The sequence below is a fragment of the Pristis pectinata genome, chromosome 4 (assembly GCF_009764475.1).
Source record: "Pristis pectinata isolate sPriPec2 chromosome 4, sPriPec2.1.pri, whole genome shotgun sequence".
Lineage (NCBI taxonomy): Eukaryota > Metazoa > Chordata > Chondrichthyes > Rhinopristiformes > Pristidae > Pristis > Pristis pectinata.
The window spans coordinates 86711435-86736723 of record NC_067408.1 but is presented as its reverse complement, the minus strand read 5'-3'; the positions used below and the strand labels follow the sequence as shown (position 1 = coordinate 86736723).

The 25289-nt window shown below is 41.6% G+C and overlaps 1 protein-coding gene across 1 annotated transcript in view; it reads right to left on the bottom strand.

The window, feature by feature from the left end:
- Positions 1 to 25289, bottom strand: part of sytl5 (synaptotagmin-like 5) — a 155557-nt gene that overhangs the window by 68300 nt on the left and 61968 nt on the right. The window contains exon 2 of the mRNA XM_052015040.1: positions 10028 to 10503. Coding sequence (XP_051871000.1) covers positions 10028 to 10146 — 119 coding nt within the window. The 5' untranslated portion in view covers positions 10147 to 10503. The remainder of the gene's footprint in view (positions 1 to 10027; positions 10504 to 25289) is intronic.

Here is a 25289-nt window from a genome sequence, read left to right as displayed (position 1 = left end):
TGAGGCTTCACTCCCCGATGAGCTCAATGCCTTTTATGTACACTTCGAAAGGACACAAATAACACTACACCTGTGCGAATCCCTACAGCATCTGGCAGCCCTGTGATTTCTGTCTCAGAAGCAGACGTCAGAACATCCTTCAAGAGGGTGAACCCTCGCAAGGCATCAGGGCCTAACGGTGTACCTGGCTGGGTACTGAAAACCTGTGCTGACTAATTGGCTGGAGCATTCAAGGACATCTTCAACCTCTCACAGCTGTGGTCTGAGGTCCCACCAGCTTGAAAAGGGCAGGAATTGCACCAGTGCCCAAGAAGAGCAGGGTGAGATGCCTCAATGACCATCACCCAATAGCACTCACATCTACTGTGAAGTGCTTCGAGAGGTTGGTTATGGCTAGAATTAACTCCTGCCTGAGCAAGAACCTGGACCTGCTGCAATTTGCCTACTGGCGCAACAGATCTACAGCAGACGCAATCTCACTGGCTCTGCACTCTGCTCTGGAGCACCAAGACAACAGCAAGACACGTCTTGCTACTGATTATCGATTAGAGCTCGGCATTCAACACCATTATCCCCTCAGTATTAATCAACAAGCTTCAAAACTTGGACCTGTGTACCTCCCTCTGCAACTGGATCCTCGACTCCCTTATTGGGAGACCACAGTTAGTGTGGATCAGTAATAACACCTCCTCCTTGCTGACAATCAACACAAGTGCACCTCAAGGATGCATGCTCAGCCCACTGCTCTGCTCTCTCTACACTCATGACTGTGTGGCTAAGCACAGCTCAAATGCAATCTATAAATTCGCTGATGACGCCACTGTTGTTGATAGAATCTCAGACGCCAACGAGGAGGCATACAGGAGCAAGATAGATTGGCTGGTTGAGTGGTGTCACAACAACCACCTCGCATTCAATGTCAGCAAGACCAAGAAATTGACTGTGGACTTCAGGAAGGGGAAGTTGGGAGAACACACACCAGTCCTCATTGAGGGTTCAGTGGTGGAAAGGGTGAGCAGCTTCAAGTTCCTGGTTGTCAACATCTCGGAGGATCTATCCTGGGCCCAATATATCAATGCAATAATGAAGGCAGCACACCAGCAGCTCTACTTCATTAGGAGTTTTAGGAGATTTGGTATGTCATCAAAGCCTCTTGCAAATTTCTCTAGATGTACGGTGGAGACCATTCTGACTGGTTGCATCACAGCCTGGTATGAAGGCTCCAATGCGCAGCATCATGAGAGGCTGCAGAGGGTTGTAGACTCAATTAGCTCTATCACGGACACTACTCTCCCCACCAAAGGACATCTTCAAGAGGTGGTCCCTCAAGAAGGTGGCATCCATCACTAAGGACCCTCACCATCAGGGACATGCCCTCTTCTTGTTACTACCATCAGGGAGGTGGTACTGGACCCTGAAGACCCATAGTCAATGACTTAGATCAGATTTCTGAACAGTCCATGAACACTACTTTGTTATTCATTTTTTTTTGCACTATTTATTTTCTAATTTATAGTAATTTTATGTCTTTGCACTGTACCGTTGCTGCAAAATAACAAATTTTACAACATACAGGTCAGTGATAACAAACCTGATTCTGATTCAGCTGCTGAAAGGCTGCAATAATTATCAAAGACACAGATGAACCATGGAGCCAAGGACATTGAGTAGCTAGTTGTGTCTGAATACATTTTGTTTTAAAACTTAACATAAGAGATTCAACAAATGTTTTTATGGTGAGAATAGTCTGGAAAAGTTGGATTTCATAACAAACCACTGTTTCTATTCAATTGTACTTGCTGGTATGTAGGAACCTTCCCAATAGTGGGAGAGAGCATCGCTGACTGCAACTTCAAGTTTTCTGCGTTTGAACAGAACTTGTACACATCAGACAAATTGGGTATCTTTCCTCCTGAGAAATGGTGGAGGGATATTCAAAAATTAATGGATTATGAAGTGATTAATGAGAGTAGACTCACATGAGGTATAAACATCAGCTCGATCTAGTTGGACTGAATCTTTCTGTGCCATAAAGCTTATATAATGATGGGCAGAATTTGCTGTTTGCTTTACTCTGTAATAATGGTGAATGCTACACTTTTTGCTGTTAAGGCAACCACAAATTCCTGGCCAATTTTAATTTTGTAAGCACTAAACTGCCTTTGATCTGTCAATAATTATCCTTTGACGAGAATATCAACCAAGCCACATTAAGCCTTCCTCAAAGTTCTTTTGTTCATTTTCACAGCAAAGAAACTGAAATGTAATGCAAGGAACATAATTCGAGGAATGTGAGGAGTTATGTAAACAAGTGGAAAAGATAGTGACATTTAATTCTCCAATCACTATCACAAAAACTAATCACAAAAACATGCAAGCCTGTGTGAAATCTTTGCCCTACCCATCCCATCTGGGACAACAGTAAATCAACTTACTTATGCATCCGCATTGTTACAATTACAATTAACACAACTCACCCATTACTGCACACCAAGGTGGATAAATCCCCAGGGCCTGACCAAGTGCATCCTAGGACATTGTGGGAGGCTTGAGAAGAGATTGCAGAGGCTCTTGCAGAGATAGTTGCTCCATTATTAGCCACTGGTGTTCCCAAAGACTGGAAGGTGGCTAATGTTGTTCCACTGTTTAAGAAAAGGTAGCAAGGACAAGCCAGGGAACTACAAGCCAGTCAGCCTGATGTCAATAGTGGAGAAGTTATTGGAGGGAATTCTGAGGGACGAGATCTAGCAGCATTTGGATAGACAGGGTCTGATTAGGAGTCAGCATGGCCTTGTGTGTGGGAAGTCATGCTTGACAAACCTTTTAGAGTTCTTTGAAGATGTAATCAAAAAGGTAGGCGAGGGTAGGGAAGTAGATGTTGTTTATTTAGACTTTAACAAGGCCTTCGACAAGGTCCCACATGGTAGGCTGGTCTGGAAGGTTAGAACCATAGAACAATACAGCACAATACAGGCCCTTCGGCCCACCATGTTGTGTTGACCTTCAAACCACTCCTAAGACTATCTAACCCCTTCCTCCCACATATCCCTCTATCTTAAATTCCTCCATATGCTTATCTAACAATCTCTTGAACTTGACCAACGTATCAGCCTCCACCACCACCCCAGGCAGCGCATTCTATGCACCAACCACTCTCTGGGTGAAAAACCTCCCTCTGACGTCTCCCTTGAACATCCCCCCCATTACCTTAAAGCCATGCCCTCTTGTATTGAGCATTGGCGCCCTGGAAAAGAGGCGCTGGCTGTCCACTCTATCTATTCCTCTTAATATCTTGTAGACCTCTATCATGTCTCCCCTCATCCTCCTTCTCTTCAATGAGTAAAGCCCTAGCTCCTTTAGTCTCTCCTCATAATCCATACTCTCTAATCCAGGCAGCATCCTGGTAAATCTCCTCTGCACCCTCTCCAACACCTCCACATCCTTCCTATAATGAGGTGACCAGAACTGGACACAGTACTCCAAGTATGGTCTAACCAGAGTTTTGTAAAGCTGCATCATTACTTCACAGCTCTTAAACTCAATCCCATGATTTATGAAAGCTAACATCCCATAAGCTTTCTTAACTACCCTATCCACCTGTGTGGCAACTTTCAGGGATCTGTGGATATGAACCCCCAGATCCCTCTGCTCCTCTACACTGCCCAGAATCCTGCCATTTACCTTGTATTCTGCCTTGGAGTTTGTCCTTCCAAAGTGTACCACCTCACACTTCTCTGGATTGAACTCCATCTGCCACTTGTCAGCCCAGCTCTGCATCCTATCAATATCCCTCTGCAAGCTTCGACAGCCCTCCACACTATCCACAACACCACCAATCTTTGTCTCATCTGCAAACTTGCTAACCCACCCTTCCACCCCTCATCCAAGTCATTAATAAATATCACAAAAAGTAGAGGTCCCAGAACCGATCCCTGTGGGACACCACTAGTCACAGCCCTCCAATGCGAATGCACTCCCTCCACCACAACCCTCTGCTTTCTACAGGCAAGCTAATTCTGAATCCACATGGCCAAGCCTCCTTAGATCCCTTGGCATCTGACCTTCTGAAGAAGCCTACCATGCGGAACCTCGTCAAACACCTTACTAAAATCCATGTAGACCACATCCACTGCACTACCCTCAATCTTCCTGGTCACCTCTTCAAAGAACCCTATCAGGCTAGTGAGGCAAGATCTTCCCTTCACAAATCCATGCTGGCTGTCCCTAATCCATGATTCTCTAAGTGATCATAGATCTTATCTCTCAGAATCCTTTCTAGCAGTTTACCCACCACAGACGTAAGGCTCACTGGTCTGTAATTCCCTGGACTATTCCTACTACTTTTTTTTGAATAAGGGGACATTCGCCACCCTCCAATCCTCCGGTACCATTCCCATTGACAACGAGGACTCAAAGATCTTAGCCAACGGTTCAGCAATCTCCTCCCTCGCCTCACGAAGCAACCTGGAGAATATTCCATCAAGCCCCGGGGACTTATCTGTCCTAATATTTTCTAACAGCTCCAACACATCCTCTCTTGATATCTACATACTCTAAAACATTACCCTTACCAACACTGTGCTCAGCGAAATCAAGATCCCTCTCCTTGGTGAATACTGAAGAGAAGTATTCATTGAGAACCTCACCCACTTCGACAGCTTCCCACCTTCGTCTTTAAATCAGACCTACCTTTACTCTAGCCATCCTTCTGCTCTTCACGTACCAGTAAAAAGCCTTGGGATTCTCCTTAACTCTATTCGCCAAAGCCTTTTCCTGTCCCCTTCTCGCTCTCCTCAGCCCCTTCTTAAGTTCCCGCCTTGCTGCTCTATATTCCTCACGAGCCCTGTCCGATTCTTGCTGCTTACACCTTATGTATGCTGCCGCCTTCTTCCTAACTAGTTGTTCCACCTCTCGTCACCCATGGTTCCTTCACCCTGCTATTCCTTCTCTGCCTCACCGGGACAAATTTATCCCTAACATCCTGCAAGAGATCTCTGAACATCAACCACATCTCTATAGTACATTTCCCTTCAAAAATGTCATCCTAGTTCACGCTCTCAAGTTCTCGCCTTATAGCCTCATACTACGCCTTTCCCCAATTAAATATCTTCCTGTCCTCTTTGCTCCTATCCCTGTCCATGACAATTCTAAAGGTTATGGAGCAGTGATCGCTATCCCCCCAGTGCTCACCCACCGATAGATCTGTCACCTGACCCGGTTCATTACCTAAAACTAGATCTAAGATGGCATTCCCTCTAGTCAGCCTGTCAACCTACTGTGACAGGAATCCGTCCTGGACACACTTAACAAACTCCGCCCTGTCTAAACCTTTGGCACTAATTAGGTGCCAATCAATATTTGGGAAGTTGAAGTCTCCCACTATAATAACCCTTTTATTTTTGCATCTTTCCAAAATCTGCCTCCCAATCTGCTCCTCAGTATCCCTACTGCTACTGGGGGGCCTATAGAATACTCCCAGTAGAGTAACTGCTCCTTTCTTGTTCCTAACTTCCACCCATATTGACTCTAGAGAGGATCCTTGTACTTTATCCACCCTTTCTACAGCTGTAATAGTGTCCCTGACCAGTATCACCACCCCTCCTCCTCTTCTACCCCCCTCCCTATCCCTTTTAAAACACTAAAAACCAGGAATATTCAATATCCATTCCTGCCCTGATGTCAGCCATGTCTCTGTGATAGCCACAATATCGTAGTCCCATGTACTTATCCAAGCTCTCAGTTCATCTCCCTTATTCCTGATGCTTCTTGCATTTATGCATTTTAGCCCATCCGCCTTACTACTTTTATAGCCTGTACTCTGCTTCTCCTTCCTCAAAGTCTCTATCTGTTAGATCCGACTTTTCCCCATCCTTCTTCGTCTGACCTACTCCTCCAGTTCCCATTCCCCTCGCAAACTAGTTTAAACCCTCAAACCACCCTAGCAAACCTGGCTGCAATGATATTGGCCCCCCTCAGGTTCGGGTGTAACCCATCCTCTCTGTACAGGTCCCACCTTCCCCTGAAGAGATCCCAATGATCCAAAAAATCTAAAACCTTTCCTCCTGCACCAACTTCTCAGCCACGCATTTATTTGCCATCTTCTCCTATTCCTACCTTCGTTATCATGTGGCACTGGTAGCAATCCCGAGATTGCTACCCTTGAGGTCCTGTTTTTCAGCCTTCTGCCTAGCTCCCTAAACTCACTTTTCAGGACCTCATCCCTCTTCCTACCTATGTCATTGGTACCAACATGAACCACGACTTCTGGCTGTTCTCCCTCCCACTCAAGAATCCTGTGGACCCGATCAGAGACATCCCAGACCCTGGCACCTGGGAGGCAACATACCATCCGGGATTCATGTTCACTGCCACAAAACCTCCTATCCGTTTCCCTGACTATCGAGTCCCCTATCACTACTGCCTTCCTCTCCTCCTCCCTTCCCTTCTGAGCAGCAGGACTGGTCCCAGTGCCAAAGACCTGGCTACTGCTGCTAAGCCCCTGCAGGTCATCCCCCTCAACAGCTTCCAAAGCAGAAAACCTGTTATTGAGGGGAACAGCCTCCGGGGTCCTCTGTACTATCTGCCTGTTCATTTTCTTTTTCCTTTTCTCTCCTGTCACCCTGCTATCTACTTCCTGGACACCAGAAGTACCTGCTCTGGCGTGGGGGGGGTCCACTGTCTCCTGATGTACAGTATCTACATAACTCTCCCTCCCCAATGCTCTGCAGTGTTTGAAGCTGCAACTCCAGTTCAATTTTGAGCCAAAGTTCCTCCAGCTTCAAGCACTTACTGCAGATGTGGCCACAGCAAGGTCCACGAGCTCCCACATCAAGCAGCTGCAGCACACCACCATGTCCTCCATCTGAACTAATTCTTTTTATTCCCCCTACCTAGCTTTTTTCCTACTTAAATATTTCTAACAGATAACAGGTAAACCTTACCTTTACTTACCAGCTACTCACCTGCCTCACCCCTTTAAGCCGAAGTCCCTTGAGCCAAAGCCTAATCACTCTGCTCCCACTCACTCCGCTGCCCGCGGGATATGGCGGTTTGCTTTTTAAACTGCCCGCACTCTACCTGCTGATGTTAGGTCTATGGAATCCAGGGAGAGCTAGTTAGGTGGATTTAAAATTGGCTTAGTGGTAGGAAGTAGAGGGTGGTGGTTGAAGGTTGTTTCTCAGAATGGAGCTCGGTGACTAGTGGTGTGCTGCAGGGGTCAGTGTTGGGACCCTTGTTATTCATATAAATGATTTGGATGCAAATGCACAAGGCTTGATCAATAAGTTTGTGGATGACACGAAATTAGGAGGTGTTGATAGTGAAGAAGGTTATTGTAGATTACAGGGGAATCTTGATCAGCTCGGGAAGTGGGCTGAGGAGTGGCAAGTGGATTTTAATACAGATAAGTGTGAGGTGATGCATTTTGGAAAGTCAAACCAGTGCAGGACTTATACTATGAATGGTCGGGCACTAAGGAGCATAATGGAACAGAGGGACCTAGGAGTACAAGTGCATAGTTCATTGAAAGCTGTGTCACAGGTAGACAGGGTGGTGAAGAAAGGCATTTAGCACGCTGGTCTGCATCAGTCAGGGCATTGAGTATAGAAGTTAGGACATTATATTGCAGTTGTACAAGTCGATGGTGAGGCCACACTTGCAGAACTGTACATAGTTCTCGTCACCCAGTTATAGGAAAGACATGGTTAAACTGGAAAGAGTGCAGAAAAGATTTATGAGGATGTTGCCAGGACTAGGTTTTTACTCCTTGGAACATAGGAGAATGAGAGGTGATCTTATAGAGGTTTATAAGATCATGAGGGCCATAGATAAGGTGGATTGTAGCAGTCTTGTCCCTAGGGTAGGGGAATCAAAACTAGGGGGGCATAGATTTACGGTGAGGGGGGAAAAAAGATGTAAAAAAGGGACCTGAGGGGCAACATTTTCCACACAGAGTGGTGAGTATATGGAACAAGCTGCCAGAGGAAGTGGTTGAGGCAGGTACAATAGTATCATTAAAGAAGCACTTGGATAGATACAGTACATGCAGGGAAGGAGCTTAGAGGGATTATGGGCCAAACGTAGGAAATTGGGACGAGATGGGTGAGCACCATGGTTGGCATGGACTCATTGGGCCGAAGGGCCTGTATCCGTGCTGTACCACTCCATCCCTAAACTAGTGTGGGAATGATGCCACTATTTCCTTAGTTGCCTAACATTAGAAAATGCAAAAATGTCAATGAACATTCAAAAACAGTGTTAATTTTTCAACCTTAAGGGTACCATGTTAAAATAATCTGGCTTACACTGAGAAAGTAATCAACAGCCATAACTAAATACAGTGCAGTCTTTTAGTACTAATCACATTAATTTCACAACATAGCTCGGGAGCAACTTTGACCTTACTAATGGACAATAAACGAATAATTTAAGTATTTTTAAGCCTGTTTATAAACTGTTGCAAGATACTGGTACAGATTTTATAATCACAATCACAGCAATGTAGCTTCAGAGTTTACTGCAATTACCTTAAAATTATCAATTTTGGCATTTGTAAATACATGCTTAATTGTGTAAATAGAGCTTGGTGCATCAATTCTCAATAGTAAGCACTGTTGCAGATTTCACTGAGACAAACGCAGAAGAATCATTAACTTGATGCAAATTTTCATCTTATTTTTATAAATGCAGCATTCTCACTGCTGATGTTTTGATGAATTACATATAGTAGAATTTTCTAATGCAACGTTAAGCAATTACATTTAAGACTTTGTCTCCAATAATATTTTTATATTTGTGCTTGGATTCCCTCAGAAAAAATATTTCAAAACCAAAGTAACTATAAAAAAATCTTAATATTTTAGCTTCTCAGTTTTACTTTATTCTTAAAAAGTTCTTTTAAAAATAGCAACCCAATTTGCTGCCATTGATGCTTCTTCAGTCTGACTGGTTGCTTAGCCTGCTTGGTGACATCACTGCTAGTGAATGCCTATAGTCCACGTGATTCTGAACTGCATCACACAGCAGGAAAATTCAATCCGCAGAGCCGCTGATGTTTTATGGCTGTGTTTTCTTGAAAGTGAGCACCATTCCAATTTCATGCAATAGCAACTTAGGTACAGAAAATTAGGATTGTAACAAAAGCAAATAAAAATCTCAGCAAGTAGGTACATGCAATGAATGTTTGTTGTGGAAAGACAACACTTGAAACTTTGTTGCATCCATTATGTACAATTCCAGAATAAAACCTTTCATATTCTCCCTCATGCCGGCCTATTAAAATTGTTGGAAAATTCCTTGGATTCTAGAATGGTACCCACAAATTGAAAGGTAGCAAATCAAACCTTACTATTTGGGAGACGGTAAATAGGGAGCCAATGACATGCTAGCCTGACACAAGTTGTATTGAAAATGCATGTTCTTTCTATTATTATGGATGAGGTAACAGGGCACTTAAAGATTAGAAATGGGCAAAGCTAATGTAGATTTATGAAAGGGAAATCATGCCTGACAAATCTGTAGATTTTTTGAGGTTGTAACTAGCAGATCAGGGGAAAACAAGCTGATATGGTGTATTTGTACTTTTTGAATAGCAGAGCAGGAATAAGAGGCCGAATGGTCCACATCTGCTTATCCTTCTCAACTCTTATGTACATAAATTCCCCAGTGAGGGTTGGGTCAATTGACTTAACCTTGTCTCTCCTGATTTTGAATTGACCAATTGACCACCAAAAGATGCACATAAGTGGACTGGATTGCCTTGCTTTCTAATTCCAGATGTGGAAATATATCATTGTTGCTATGTTTCTCTCACCTTGATTTCATAATTCAATGTGTTCCATAAAGCTGCAAAAGCACAAGCCTTACCAGGTTGTTTGTCTATGAGCAATAGTGTGTACAAAGTGCAAAAGCATTTTGCATTGCTGAATAAATTCTTGGCCAGGGTACAAATTCATTTCACTATGTTGACTGCTATTAATGAATTTTTAAAATAAGCCAATGGCCAATCCCTGCCCCCTCTACCACTGACCTTATTCTCTTCTCTTCAGCTTTTCTCAACAATTCGTCTCGGTTCAAAACTTCTAGAATCATTTTCTTCTCATTTTCCAACAGGAATGACAGATTGACAATCTCAGTGGTTTTGGACATGCTTCTGCAGTAGCAATGTTTGTTGTGCTCTTAGGTCTGGCGATACAGCCAACGATGACTAGCTTTGGAGAAAATTACTTGCTGAGAAATTCGAGAAACAATGAAGTGAATGCGTTGAATCTTAAGTGTTGGCTCAAGGTGAAAATCTGTCCAATCTTCCCAACAAACATGATTAACTGCAGGATTTCCAAAGATAACTCATTTTACTTTTTGAGGTTGTACAGCTTAGTTGTATGGCCTTTGAAGAAGGTTTTAAAGGTTGCTGTTAAGCTGACATAAATGGATTCTGTGTCTTCCCGTTCCTAAGTATTGATCCTCTTGGGCATATATACTTGTAAACTTCAGCCACCTTTAATGCTGAAAAGGAAAACAAAAATAATCAAAAATACATTCTCTAAATTCATTAATATCAACAAGCTAAAATGCAAGGAACATATCCTCTTTTGTCTTTTAATGAAAAAATTCAAGAGTAGTGCTTTATCACAACTATCCTGGAAGCTGTATAACTTAGAACATTAAATTAATGACACATCTGAAAACGTTACTAGGAAGCCATTTGCAATCTTGTACAACGCTTTAATTCAGCAATGATTTACCTGCAATTACCAAAAACTGTAATTTTATTTAACTTGGTTATCAAAGTGTAAGTGCAAATTTTCACTGACAAATTGTAAACCAATTTGATCAAGGGAGTAGACGTTGGTTTGTAAAATTGCATCTCAAGCTGATGGAATGAAAGTCTTCAGCATTTATTGGCCACAAGGATTTTGTGGTAATGAGAACATACAACAGTACCAAACTGGCTCCAACCCCGATTAGAGAGTACAGGATGTGTTGTATTGAATATGAGACAAGAGTCAAATACTGTAAAGGGGAGAGATCTTCTGAGAATAAGGCTAATAAACCATGATATTGGGGTAGAATGGAGGGAGATTTATTCAGAGTTCCAACATGGGAGGCTTAGTATTTATATTAGGAAGTCGCTGTTTGCGTTGAGGAGAGATAATTATTGCTGCTCTCTCTTAAGTACAAAATAATGGCCACATCTAGAGTCATAGGGTCTAGCATACGAATTGGAGAGCAATTGTTTCACAGGTAAAACTGTGTCTTTCACCAATGAATGGTGAATGTAGCTCTAATCCCATGATTATGCAGTGCAAGCTTCAAAGCCAACCCAAATTAAGGAGTGGTTTAATGACTAGTTGGGAAGCGAAAAACATCTTAGTGGGCAAGGTGGACAGATGAAAATAGGCAAGATGAAGTGAACACAATTCTTACACAGAGTTTTTAAAAAAAGCAGGAAAAAACCTTATGTAGTTTCATTGAGAAAAGATTGGAGCCAAATTTTAAAAAGACATGGGACACACTAGTAAAAATCTAAACTGAAAGGGAAGAAACAATGCAATTCTAATGTTAACAAAGCATAAGTGGAAATTAAGCTATGTATGCAAAAATACAGTAAGTCATTCTGGCTTTGTTTCAGTTACTTTCCTGAGCCTAAGGTTAGAAACCAGTTCAGTGATTTCAAATCATCTTAGGTCAAACAAAATGTGGAGAAGTGCAGTGCCGTAACTAATTTCAACTATCACATGAAGTTGAACATAAATGATCAACTTTGTCAATATGATCTCAAAAATGAAGTAATACATATTGATAATCTCAGCTTGCCTCATCCCACTATATGTTTGCTACGTGCATTTTGAAACACACATGAAAGACTAAACATTTTTTTGTTGCCAGCTCGGTAAACCTAATTTACAATAAAACTGATTGTTGCACAACAATATAGGACAGGGAAGCACAATCTAGAATAGAAGATGCTCAGATTGCCTGTACGAGTGGCTTAACTTTTTTCACCCTGGAAAAATTTTCAAGTCAAGGCTGACATCAATGATAGAATTTAGGAGGTTTAAAAGTTTGAGTGTTTTTGCCTCAGGTATTTTGACCATGAAGGTCCAACTTTATCATATCAAAGAGTTGCTAACACCGACACTTTTTCAGTTTTCTTATAAACAGTGTGATGCCTCATGCACTGATGTGGAAAATTCCATGGCCATGAATCAAGAGAGACACCCATTAATTTTTTTAACATGCATCTTATTTCTTCTGAATCACCTGATTCAACTTCCTCATTCCATAGTGATAACATGAACAGATGTGAAGTTCAGTGCTCAGAACCATGGTGTGGTGAACAATGTTGCCCACAGGCTCCTTTGATTGAGTGGGTGTTGGCAGCATTGGTGTTTTAGCACCCCACCCCTCCATATGCCAACCAGTCTTCACATGCAGTGGTATGCAGGTGGGAAAGAGTAGCCTGTGGACTCCACTGTGATGGATATTCACTCCAAAAGGCTTATTGTTAACCTCATCTTTTTAGCACAGCAGTAGAAACTGTCCAAGGTTCAAGATGTTTGTTGTTCACCAAGTTAAACTTCTAACCAGTACACTTTGCTCACCCTCTTGACTTAATCAAGAGAAACAATAGGGTCCACTTGGCCTAGTTGAACTATGACCTAATCAAGAGAAATAAGGTGGTCCACGATGGCCTAATTAAACACTCCATCTACCTGACCTGATACCTGTAGCTGAAGAACATTACATACAGATGATGTCAACTAGTAGGAAAACAGTATAAATGTTAGAAGGCAGTCAGGGTAGGGAGGAATGACAGAGAGAAAACACAGAATCCATTCCTCAGCCTTGGTTTCTGTAACAGATGACTTGTTCATCTGCAACCCATTGGTAGGTTTTTCTAGATTGTAAGAATTGTACTTATGTTTCAGAAATCCTTTGCAAGTTATAAATCTTAGTCAAGAATTACTCCTCAGAATTAAACGTGCCTCACTTAAAAATAAACTGTTTAACCTGCTTCATTGGCTGAAAATATCTCCTCCTTGTTTTTTTTTGGGGGGGCGGGGGGGGGGGGGGTGGTGGGAGCCACTGCTTGAAGTAGTGATTACTAACAGATAAACCCCTTCAGGAGGAGACTAAAGCAGTGAAGTAAATTAGTCCTAGAAATTCAAGTTGATACAGTATAATCTTCCTAAAGTGAAGGTACTTGTACATACTTATACCAGATAGGGCTTAAAGTCTTGACTTAAGTTTAGTGCTCTCGAATGGGTACACTCAATATCATCACAGTTGACGCCCAATGTGGGGCATGTTTTTAAAATAAAAAAGAATTATTTAGCAGTAGTCCAACTCACACCATGCTCGACAAGTGCTATGGCACACCACCTAGTACTACAGATGGCTGACATCCTGGTTCCAGTAGTTGTACAAGCAAATGCTGGTCAATATTGTGAATGTGTTAATAGTATCGCAGAAATATGGGATAATGCACCCAATGCTCCCCAAATTAAGTATGATGAATATTTTCTCAATTCAGAGACTGGAATGATGAGGGGATAGAACATAGACCCAATCCTGGTCTAATACCTACTGGATTCAGACCTTCACTATTTGTACCAGATCCCAATAACGTAGCAATAATCCATGCCTGGAGACAAAAAATTGGCCCATTTTTAGATAGAAAGCAAGCACCTGGGTGGGGACCACACGCCTATGTAATAGAACAAGGTGACCCTTTTGTAAATTCCAATGCATGGGAACCTCGTGTATTTCTTCCAAAATCAAGTAGCTCACCAGTCTGCAAACCCCAGAGGTACGAATGAAGCCTGGAGAGAAAAGGCGCGGGGTCACGTGATAGACTTATTAATGAGACTCGTATAGTGGGAAGAAGAAAAATACATGTTCCTGCAAAGGGAGCCAATGTGGCATCCCCAGTACCAGTCCCCCATCGAGTTTTTGGACCATCGACTGTATGTGCTGCACCTCCAACTGATGCTGAAGGAATTCTGAAGTGGTTACTTCAGAATGCTGGAAAGGTTACAGGCCTTTTGGTCAAACCATACTCCCCAGCATAACCAGCAATTCCTATTAATGTTATTTCCTATAAGCGTTGGTACCACCTCCAAATGAGTGAAAATCCATGTCAAATATATGCCTGGATTTATGAACAAACAAACGGTGGTTTTGTCAGCCAAGGACTTAAAATACCATACTGGGGAATATAGTTAGAAACCAGGGCTTAATAACAGCTTATGAAATAAGAGAACAAATGGCATGAGCAGATTGGGACCCAGTTCATTCAATATCATTACCCTCTTATCCTAGTCAGCAACTCCGCACCATGTGCGGAATGGCCCTTAACCAATACAAGAAAGGATTTCTTCAACAGCCTGAAATCTATGTGCCCACATGGTGACAGCAGGATTACCACTCGTTCCAACAGAAGGGCAGCGACGTGGCAGAGGAGGGTCCTCCCCATCTCCTCCTCAGGGGAACTTAGGATTAGTAACAAAATCTTCGAACCAAGGCAATCATCATCAAGCTCAACCCTCAGGTCAATCAGCCACAGCATCCCCATACACCAGCTCCTCAGCAAGGAGGAGGTAAGCAACAACCTAGACAAATTCCTTGGGGAACACCTACCTCAGGCAGGGACACTCACCCACAAACTAGATGGTTAGACATGAGGATTAGGCCGGGATCTTTACCTCCAACCCCATATTTTGAGGAATAAACTTTTAAACCAAAAATTTATTATGGGATAGAGGGAACATTCAGAGACCCCATCAATATTATAGAGATGAATATCAAACTGAAGAGGCACCACGGGGTACGCCTCATCATTCACAACACTCTAAACATATAAAAGGACTTGGCTTAACCCCTGAATTTAGCAGAAGATTGCTCATGTAGGATATCCAAAGACCCTAAAAGATTTACAATTTTGGGCCTACCAAATAATGCTAGAGCTTTCATTCCTGACTATGCTCGATTAGCAAAGCCATTGTATGACAGATGTACTCCAAGAAGTGAAAAACCCTTTGTCTTTACTCCAGATGACTATAAGGCACTAGAAAAATTGATCAATGCAGTTCAACTAGCAATAGAACTCCAGACAAGAGACCTAATAAAATCTCTTGTTCTGTGAGTTGTTGTTTCTCCCAAATCCACTATAGCCATCTGCTATAATACGGGAGAAGAAACACAAGCCCCCGTACACCATGCCTCATAATTTCACCCCAACAGAACAAAAATTTACTTCCTTAGAGCAATGTCTCACTATGGTGTTCCATACACTTGCTGCAGTAAGACCACTGCAAGGAGATAAACCGATCATACAAACTGAATTTGCTTCTCTGAAAAATGGTAACAAATTACCAACAAATGAACAGAGAGCCACCACAGTTAGGTATGGGAAATGGCAAACACTTTTACAAGATGAAACTTTGCAATGGGAATATGTTCCTGAAAACTATGACTTACAATCCTTACCAGTCATGGAGGATGAAGAACAATCTCCTCCACAGCCTAATGAGGCACAACATCCTTTAAAACACTACTCTGAAATATGGTACTGTGATGGGTCAGCAATGAGAGTTCAGAAAAATGAATCTACCAGACTACAAGCAGGAACAGGGATTATAAAAAGGTAAATTTTTATTTGAAACAAAATGTGAACCTCATGAGTCACAAGCTCATCCTTTAGGGAATCATACAGCACAATTTGCTGAGGCTAGAGTCCTAGAAATATGCTTCAGACAAGTAAGTACAACTGAACCAGTCCTGATCTACACCGACTCTAATTACATCAGGAATGCAGTAGAATCTCTCCATCTGGTCAACTACCAGATGGAGAACACAGAGGAAAACCACTTCCACACTTGTCCACGTGGAAAAATATCTATGAACTATTATTGACTCGACCATTAGTACAGGTGTTACACATCCTGGGACAACTGAAGGCCATTTACACAGCCTTGTTAGCCGACAAACAGGCAAAACAAGCTGCCGGGATAGAACTTGCTACAGTAAGGGAGGCCAGGGTTATGGTAGTAACTAAGCAACAAATAAAAAATAACCAAGATGAAATTTTAAGAATACTCCTAGATACTACTAAACCCAATCCCAAAGGATTTCCAACACAGTACAAATACGAGGCTGATGGTGAAGTTAAGGTTTGGGTATGCCGTCCTAATGAGGATAAGAAGCAAATACTTCCTGCTAATAAGTGGGAAGAACTGATTCCAGAAGCTCACTAAGGATTTGGACATAATCATGGTGGTGGACAAGCCACTCATATGAAAATAGCCATGTTATACTGGTGGCTTTATACGCTGGTTGATTGCAATCGATTTGTTGCAAATTTTGTAAAGGATGTCTGGCCTATAATAAAGAAGCAGTCACAAGACCACCTCCTAAAAGACAAATGAAGCCAAAGGCAGCAATGCAGATGTGGCAAATTGATTATATAGGCCCATTTCTGGCATCCCAAGGCAACCCACCTTATGGGAAACAGAACAAGTATATTCTTGTGATAGTTGATCTTTGTACAGGATATATGTAGTTAGTCCCCACCACTTGTAATGAGACTGCTACCGTCACAGCACTCCAGAACTCTACATTCCCACATGCTGGCATTCCCGCCTGTTTACATGCAGGTCAAGAGTCTTTCTTCATTGGTAAAGGCTTTCAAGCCATGTGTGAACAAGTAGGAATACAAATGGAGTACAGCACTCCATTTCACCTGCAATCAAGTGGGGCAGTGGAGAGAAGGAATCAGGAAATTAAAAGAGGCCTGGCAAAACTGGTCTACTCTAGAGGTCAAAAGCGGGCTACACATCCCTGAAGTGCAGCTCTCTGTAAACAATGTGCCACTAGCAAAAATAGGGGGACATAGGAATATTACCCCTTATTTCTTAATGTATAATGTCCATTTGCATACACCCCAATCGCTAATTCAGGCCAAACATCACCTACACCCAGTACAACTCCACTCAAGGAGTTGAGGGATTTTTTGGGTATTCAAGAGATGACAAAAAAAAACCTGACAAAGTTTGGATACCGCAAAAAGGTGACTGGGTTCAAGAAAAGAAATTCCATAAAAATAATTTTGATCCTAGTTTCCAGCCTAAATGGAAACCTCTTTGTCTCGTTACCCAGGTTATCAACAATAGGTAATCAAGATTGGGAGGGAAACAAGACTGTAAGTTGATCTGTCTCCATAGATAACATTAAACCTGCCCCAGAAGCATTTATACCCTCATAATGAGTTAGAACCCCTATATTAAACCAGTATATGGATCCACCACATAACCCCTACATCCCGATGGGACATAGGTAAGATATATCCAAAAGATAAGATGCATGCTTAGATCTAAAATGAAATGCAAAAATTCCCTTTCACTTGTGGAGGTTCTTATAGATACATTGCCCAGGAATAATGCACCCAAAAAGGGTTGTTGTTTTTGGAATAAGAAAAGGCCCGTTCTCCAAAAGGTGTTGCTCTTGCTATACTTTTTCTTAATGTTTATGCTTATTACGTTATTATTCAGTGCTGGTTTACTCATTATTTGTGTTTTAGCAGATGAAGTAGCACTTACTATGGAGATTGCCTCATCTGGCACAGATACCCCCAAACTTAATGACTCAGAAAATATTAGATCAAGGAGATCTGTAAACAATGATAATTCCAATTTAAATGTCACCAAATGGCCCCTACCTCTTGGTCAATACACTTGAACCCCTAATCCTTGTTTCTGGCAAGGTGATTATTCCGTCCACCTAAATATTCACTCTGACCGCATTGCAGGAGAAATGAACATAGACACATGGGAAGGCAAGGAATCACCAGTGAGAATAATTAATGATACCTTGACAAAACTGAAAGATTCTAGGCCAGAGAATGAAGGCAAACAGAGAGGAATCCCTTGTCATGGATTCCTCTACACTTGAGGAAAAATATAGATACTATGTTGCTGAATGGTCCCAGTCATGGAAAGATGACATTGACACCATTAGACTACAGCATTGTGAAAAACCATTTCTTGACAAGGATTCTTCCATGTTAGATGGATATCTTACTGCACTTTCCCTTTATGGCAAAATAGTACATGTCCATTGTTATCACAGCGACTTTAGATGTTTTCATCTCTCCAACTATGGTGACTATTCCACTCCCTTGCCAAATGTTAAAAACAAGACAATTTTTTTGTACCACTGTTTATAATCTAAATGGTTCAGCGAAGCCCTTGATCCAGTTTTTGCATGGGAAGATAAGATGGAAAGATGCACTGAAGCAGAAGGTAAGACAAAACAAAGATGTTTTCCTCCCTGACCAACTCTAACAAGATTTTTTTTTCCCAAAAAGATTTTAGTCCCAAAGACCATTGCATCTACCCGGACTTTCTATTTGCCCTTAATCAAATGATTGCAAATATTTCCTGCTCTGGTGCGAATAATACCTTGCAGCAGAAATTGGTTCCGAACTATTGGTGCCCTTATTGAAGCCAATTATATTTCACATAGACTTCGACTACAAGTTGAAGAGCGGGGCAGACAAGCCTATAACAAATTTTACTGTTGGAAACCAGTTGGTAATGCTAATTCTTAGGGTTGCATTGATAACACCACTCCCCAAAGGAATAATATTAGATACAAGGACAAGCCGTCAATTATATATATTCGTTTGGATGGTATTATCACCAAAAGGCCAAAAACAATCCTGCCCTTAACAATTTGCAGGACATTTTGAAAGATATAAGAATCAAACTACCTGTCCAGCCCTACCTTTACAGTGCTCACTCTCATAACAGCACTGATGTGACTTTTTGGTTCACTTGAATGGTGGAAATTTCCGATGATAAAAATTGTTCAGACATGTCACTATCAGAGAATCACCCACTTCTTAAAAATTTAAGGAAAATGGCTCTTGGAATAATCTTACTAGTCAATCTGCATTGTGTGTGTCAAGACAAAAATGCAAGGTCATGTTCAAGGAACAATTTATGATCGATGTAACTAAAAACATCTTAGAAGGACATCATTCATTAATGATGGCTAGAAGAAGCTCAATCAAATCAGAAGAATCTCTCTCAATATACTACTAGAGTAACTGAGCTCACACAGCAAACCTTGTCCTCAGTGATCAGGTCAAGTCTTATCACAGATGACAACATACAGGTTATTGGTGTTCAACAGCAACTTCAATGAATGACTACTAGCCTGACATTAGGACTGGTCCCTTGGGATTTTCTCTCATGTCCTTTAATCAGCAAGTTCTCAGGTTCCAATAAAAGGCTGGCTCGTCTTAAAAGAAAAAAGGTACCTCCAAATCTCTTTTACTAAAAGTCCATGAACTAAAACTCAATTCTGTGATCCACTGGTGGCATCCTTCATCAGTTTACTGGTGTATTTTGTTTTTCATATCTGTTCCTTCATTTCAGACTGACTCAGCAAAGTAATGGAAGGTGTACCATCAAGTGGCAATTACTCAATGATAACCTGCTCGACTATGCCCAGTTTGGGTTTTGCCAAGACCACTAGGTTCCAGACCTCATCACAGCCTTGGTTCAAACATGGACCAAACAGCTGAATTCCAGAGTGGAGGTGAGAGTCACTGCCCTTGATATCACGTCAATGGGCATCTAGAAGGAAAATACCAGCGGCTGGAGTCTTACCTTGCATGGAAGGAACAGGACTGTGGTTGTTGGATGTCAACCAACCGAGCCACAGGGCAGTGTCTTAGGGCCAGGTATCTTCAGCTGCTTCATCAATAACTTTGCTCCATCATGAGGTCAAGAGTGGGGATGTTCACTAATGATTGCACAATGTTCAATTCCATTTGCAACTCCTCAGCAAGTGAAGATGCCAGCTGCCCGGCATCCTTCATCTCACAGGTTTGACACCCAGCCCCGGTGCCTGGCATTAAGTGAGTTGCCTCCTAAAATACCACAATGTTTCTATCGTCTACATGTTAGAAGTTTGATGGAATACTCTGCATTTACTTGGAGGAGCACAGCTTCAACAACACTAATGCTTCATCTTTCTTGGGACTGAACCCAACAGCATTATAGGAGCACCTTCACCAGAATGACTACAGCAGTGCAAGAGCTTTGCTCACTACCACCTTCAAAGACAACAAATAGGCATTATTTGGCATTTCTCTAACTACAGAGATGAAAACAAATTGTTCTGGAAAAAGGGAACTTGGGTTGGAAAGTGAGATGCAATAAAAAAAAATGTGCCAAATCCTTAACCAGAACATCAGCTAACTAGAGAAATATTGTGCTACTTACCTTAACAGTATTGTGCCAGCCGCAAAATTCCTTTCTTATCTACTGCCAAGTATGGGCCAGAGATATTTGTATACTGCCACCTTTTCTCATTTGTGAACAGGCCACCCTTCACTTCAAGTTTTTGTCAGCACTCACAGTAAATGCAGTATATTTCCAATTTTTGTCAATTTGCTTCTCTGACTTCCAGGCTCATGGAAAAATACAGAAATAAATTGAAGTTCTTCAGTGCAAGGTTAACCGTTGTGTCCCATACAACATCAGGTGTACCTCAGGCCTCAGTCACTCCAGGCTAATTTTTAGGCTGAGACTCTACATGTCCAAAAACAGGCAATATATACAGGCATTTCACAAATGAAAACCAGCACTGACAGCAATATATACACAGAGATCTTAGACAGCACCACTCGATGCAATAATAGCTGGCATACTGCATTTTAATATTGTCAATGACTTATCTTACATTCCAGAGAGGCAAGTGTTAACTGTTTACCTTAATGCAATAAAGTTATTTTGACACCAGTCTATCCAGAATGTCTTGACATTCTGATGTTAGCCATTTTGCTGCATTACTGAAGTGTGAATCATCCATTATATTCTACCATCATCAATACAGGGAGCATGCTTCCCACTAAATCCTTTCTTCAAAAGACCAATTTGATGCCTAATGTCCTCCTACTACTAGATGCGAGGAAACATACGATAAGTGTTTTGTTCTTTGCAAAAGTAACTGCATGTATGACTCATCCACCTCCACCTGCTGCTATACAAAGAGGTGCAACCTATTTACTTTTCAGGACACATGATTTGACCATGCAAGCTGAGTCTAATAGTAGACATTTAAAATTCTCTTGGACATATGTTATGGCAAACAATGATTGAAACTAAAATTATTGATCCGTTCTATCTGATGTTACCAACTAGAGTATTCATGCTTGTATGAAGAATGCAAGCATTCCCACGTGCACCCTCCCCCACCCCCCCAAAAAGAGATTTCCTCTCAGTCAGTACCAAAGCAGTAAAAATGACTATCCTACATGAACCATTTCTACATCTCAATATCTTTTTGATTCAATGTTTGACTGCAGTATTTATAATTCACTCTAATATTACTCCTTAATAGTTCATAAATTTTTAAATCACTGATTTTTAGCAATAACTTCTTTCTGTATCTTTTTCCTCACATCCCCTTCCTCCTACCTCCATCCCCCACAACCCACACTTTTTACATTTTATTCTGATTGCCTTGGAATTGTATTCTCTCCTTTTTGTTCATCCATCTCTGCTGTTCCTTTTATATTAAAAATTCATCATCATCCAATTCTCAATTTCTTGCAACTACAGATCACAAAACACTTTTGAAACTCATGGGGTAGCAGGGTAGAAATTAGGCCAAGGGACTGGATCACATAACACCCATCTTTCTGGAGCTATGGGACTGCAAAATATAAGCACTTTTGTGGTTAAGAGTGGCATTCACCACAATGAATGACAACCAGATGCACCTTTGTACAAATGCAGGTATTAGGGCCATTTTATGGGCAAAAAATTCAATGCAGAATTTAGAGTTAAAAAAAAAACAAAAAGCTGGGGATCCATCCCACCAGATCATATGAACAATCTCCCAACCCGCAAATCTTTCTATTCTATTCTCAGAATTATCTGGTTTCCCCTTAAAGATATCCATATTACTTGCCTGCACTAATCCACCCAATTTAAGGTTTTATTTTCAAATAATTATGGGAGAAGCAGTTCCTCCTAAATTTAATGGTTATTCAATATTTCCTATTTTATCCTTAAGGCTCCTAGCTTGTGACATCCTGCTAGTGGAAACATTGGCAGTTTTATAAGGAAACGACAATGTTTCCCTACGTACAATAAAACTCCAAAAATCCAGCATTATCAGGACTCCGGTGATGACAGACTAACAGATTTTCTGAATTTTTGGGCGCTGGAATAGTGGGACTGTCGCATGAGAGACTGACACAAGAGACAGGATTGACTGCTTAATTCACTAGACCCAAGAGAATGAGAGATCTCATTGAAACATACAAATTTCTGACAGGCTGGATGCAGGGAGGATTGCCCCCTAGCTAGGAGATTTAAGGATCAAGAACAAGGGGTCACAGTCTCAGAGTACAGGACAGAGACGAGGAGAAATCTCTTCACTTCGAAGTGGTGAACATATGAAATACTCTATCACAGTGGAGGCCAAGGTCGCTAACTATATTTAAGGAGGAGACAGAATGATTTCAAGTCAAAGGTCATCAAAAAGATATGGGGAGAGAGCAGGAAATTGGTATCGAGATGGAATTCAACCACGATCACACTGAATGGCAGAGCAGGCTTAAAAGGCCAAATGGCCTACTCCTGCTTTTCTGTTTCTGTGAGAGGAGGCGAGAGTGTGTATCGTCTGGCAAGTGTTCAGCAAGAACATTTCTTAAGCCAGACCAGAGAAGGAAGAAGCCTTGGATTCAATAGCAAGGATCAGGTAAAACTGGTCCCCTCCAGGTCTCACAATAAGGAGTTTGAGAATCTTTAAGGTCTGCTTTTGTTGTGAGCAGGCATCCAGTATTAAAAATGCATCGCACGTTCTCACTGTTATGCATGTCATACACGTAAAGAGCCTGAAACAAAGTATGGAAACTGCATAGCACACAATGTACCTGATAACATCCAGCAATCCAATTCCCAATTAAATTCCTTTGTGTAGGGTATTATAAAAATATGCAAAGCGAAAGAATTTCTAACCCCATATCTTTCAACAATGACAGAAAATGCAAATGCTCAGTGTGCAATAACTAGAGCACAGCAAATTTAAAGTACCTGTAAGTCATTTACTCAGCTGGAAGGAGTGCAAAGAACTTGGACAATGAGAAGGAAGGAGGCAAAAAACAAATATTGAATCTTTTATATCCCAAGTGAGAGGAGATAACAAGCCTCTTTTAAATGATTTATGAACCTGTGCTACTAGACCCCTTTACTGCTCTACCCATTTGAGAATCTTGGTTATCAAGGAATTGTGGCCTTTCTTCTTTTTAACCAAAAAAAATGCTATTCATCAAAATTCATTTGCTTTTTACACAACCATTCTGCAAATTTATGAACACTATTTTGAAGTCTTTAGTTTTAACTATAGCTTCAATTCATTGCCAGCTACAGATTCCGAAATCTTATTTCCATTTCTAGAATCCCAAGGCTCAACTTTAATTTTTGCCAATTAGACCCAGCTCCGTCCCTTTCAAAGCTTTGTTGGCAGCAGCACCCTCTTCTCAGAGTCAGAATGTTATGGGTTCCAACCAACAAAACGAATCAAGCACAAAATCCCATGCTGCCATATCAGAGTTGATGGGAATGCTGTACTTCTGGAGGTCCTGACTTTCAGATGAGTTTTGAACCAAGAGTCCCTCAGTTCTTTCAAGGATGAAGAAAATGAAAAAACAAAAATGCAAATGATGGAAATCTAAAATAAAAACAGAAAGTTCTGGAGATATTCAACAGGTCAGACAGCATCTATGGAAAGAGAAATGGAGTTAACATTTCAGATCAAAGACCCTTCTTGCCCTTTGGAACTTATTTACTTCTTCCTACCTTGAATTCATCCTTTCTCCTGTTCCATTTCCTTCCTACTTGCACTTGCCACACCTTGGATGCCCTCAGGAACTTTGAAAGTTTCCAGCTCCCTGGTCCCTACCAGCCGATCTTCATCATGGACGCATAATCCCTCCACATCTCAATCCCACGCCAGAATGGTCCAAGGGCTCTCTGCCTCTTCCTTGAGAAGAGGTCCAACCAGCTCCCATCTGCACACTCATCTCCTCGCCAAACACGTTCTCTTTTTTTAACCTCAGGTAACTTTCTACAGATCAGAAGAGTGTAGTTATAAGAACTCACGTGGGCCAAAGCTTCACCTGTCTTTTCAAAGGATGTGTGGTACAGTCTTTGTTTCAGTCCTCCTCAGAACCCTTCCCTCAAGTCTTTCTCTGGTACATTGCATCCTGTACTCATATGGAAATTGAAAACTTCATTACTTTTGCTTCAATTGCCACTGTGCTCGCACTTGCACATTATCCATCGCTGATTCTTCCCCTTCATTTTTGGATCTCTCCATCTCCAGGGGATAGATGGTGAAAGTGATCTACCCAAGGTTGTAAAATTCTACATTGGGTCCAGAGGAAAACTCTGTACATTACAAGTGTACAGACTCTCCCAGCCATTTCAATTGTATCTACATTTGCTCCAATAATGAGAATCTCCACTCAGGTGCCTCAGATCTCCCTCTTCTTGGAAGGGGGCTTCTACTGTTACCGTAATTGTCAGATTTCTTGACCAAATCTCATTCATTTTCCGTGCCTCTGCTCTCACCCTTTCTCCTCTAGGACCGAACAAAAGTAAGACTTCTCCTGGTGCTCACCTTCCACCTCACTGGCCTCTACATTCAAATGATTATCCTTCGCAACTTTTGCAGCTTCAGTGAGATTCTATCACCAGACACATCTTCCCCTTCCCAGCATTATGAAGAGTTTGTTCCCTTCATGACTCTCTGCCTGCTCTCATCTCCAGCGACCACTCCCCTTCTTATGGCACTTTCCCAAGCAACTGCAGATGACACACCTATCCTTTCCACCCATTCACTACTCATTGTCCAAATAGAAGCAGCAGCAGATCACTTGCACTTCTTCCAATCAAGTGTTCACAACGTGATCTCTTCTACATTGGTGTAACCAAATGCTGATTGGGCGAGAGCACCCGCATAAAAAAATCAACAGGGCCAACCTTGAGCTGCCAGTTCCTTGCCACTTTAATTCCCCATCAATCCTGCATTCTGAATTGTGTCTGTGGCCTTCTGCACTGTTATAACAAAGCCCAACATAATTGTGAGCAACAACACTATCTTCTGGCAGGTGCATAGTTGTCCTCTGAACCCAATATGGAATTCTACAACATCAGGTAGCTCACTTTCACCATCTGTATCAGAACAGGACATTTCTGCCCCAAGTC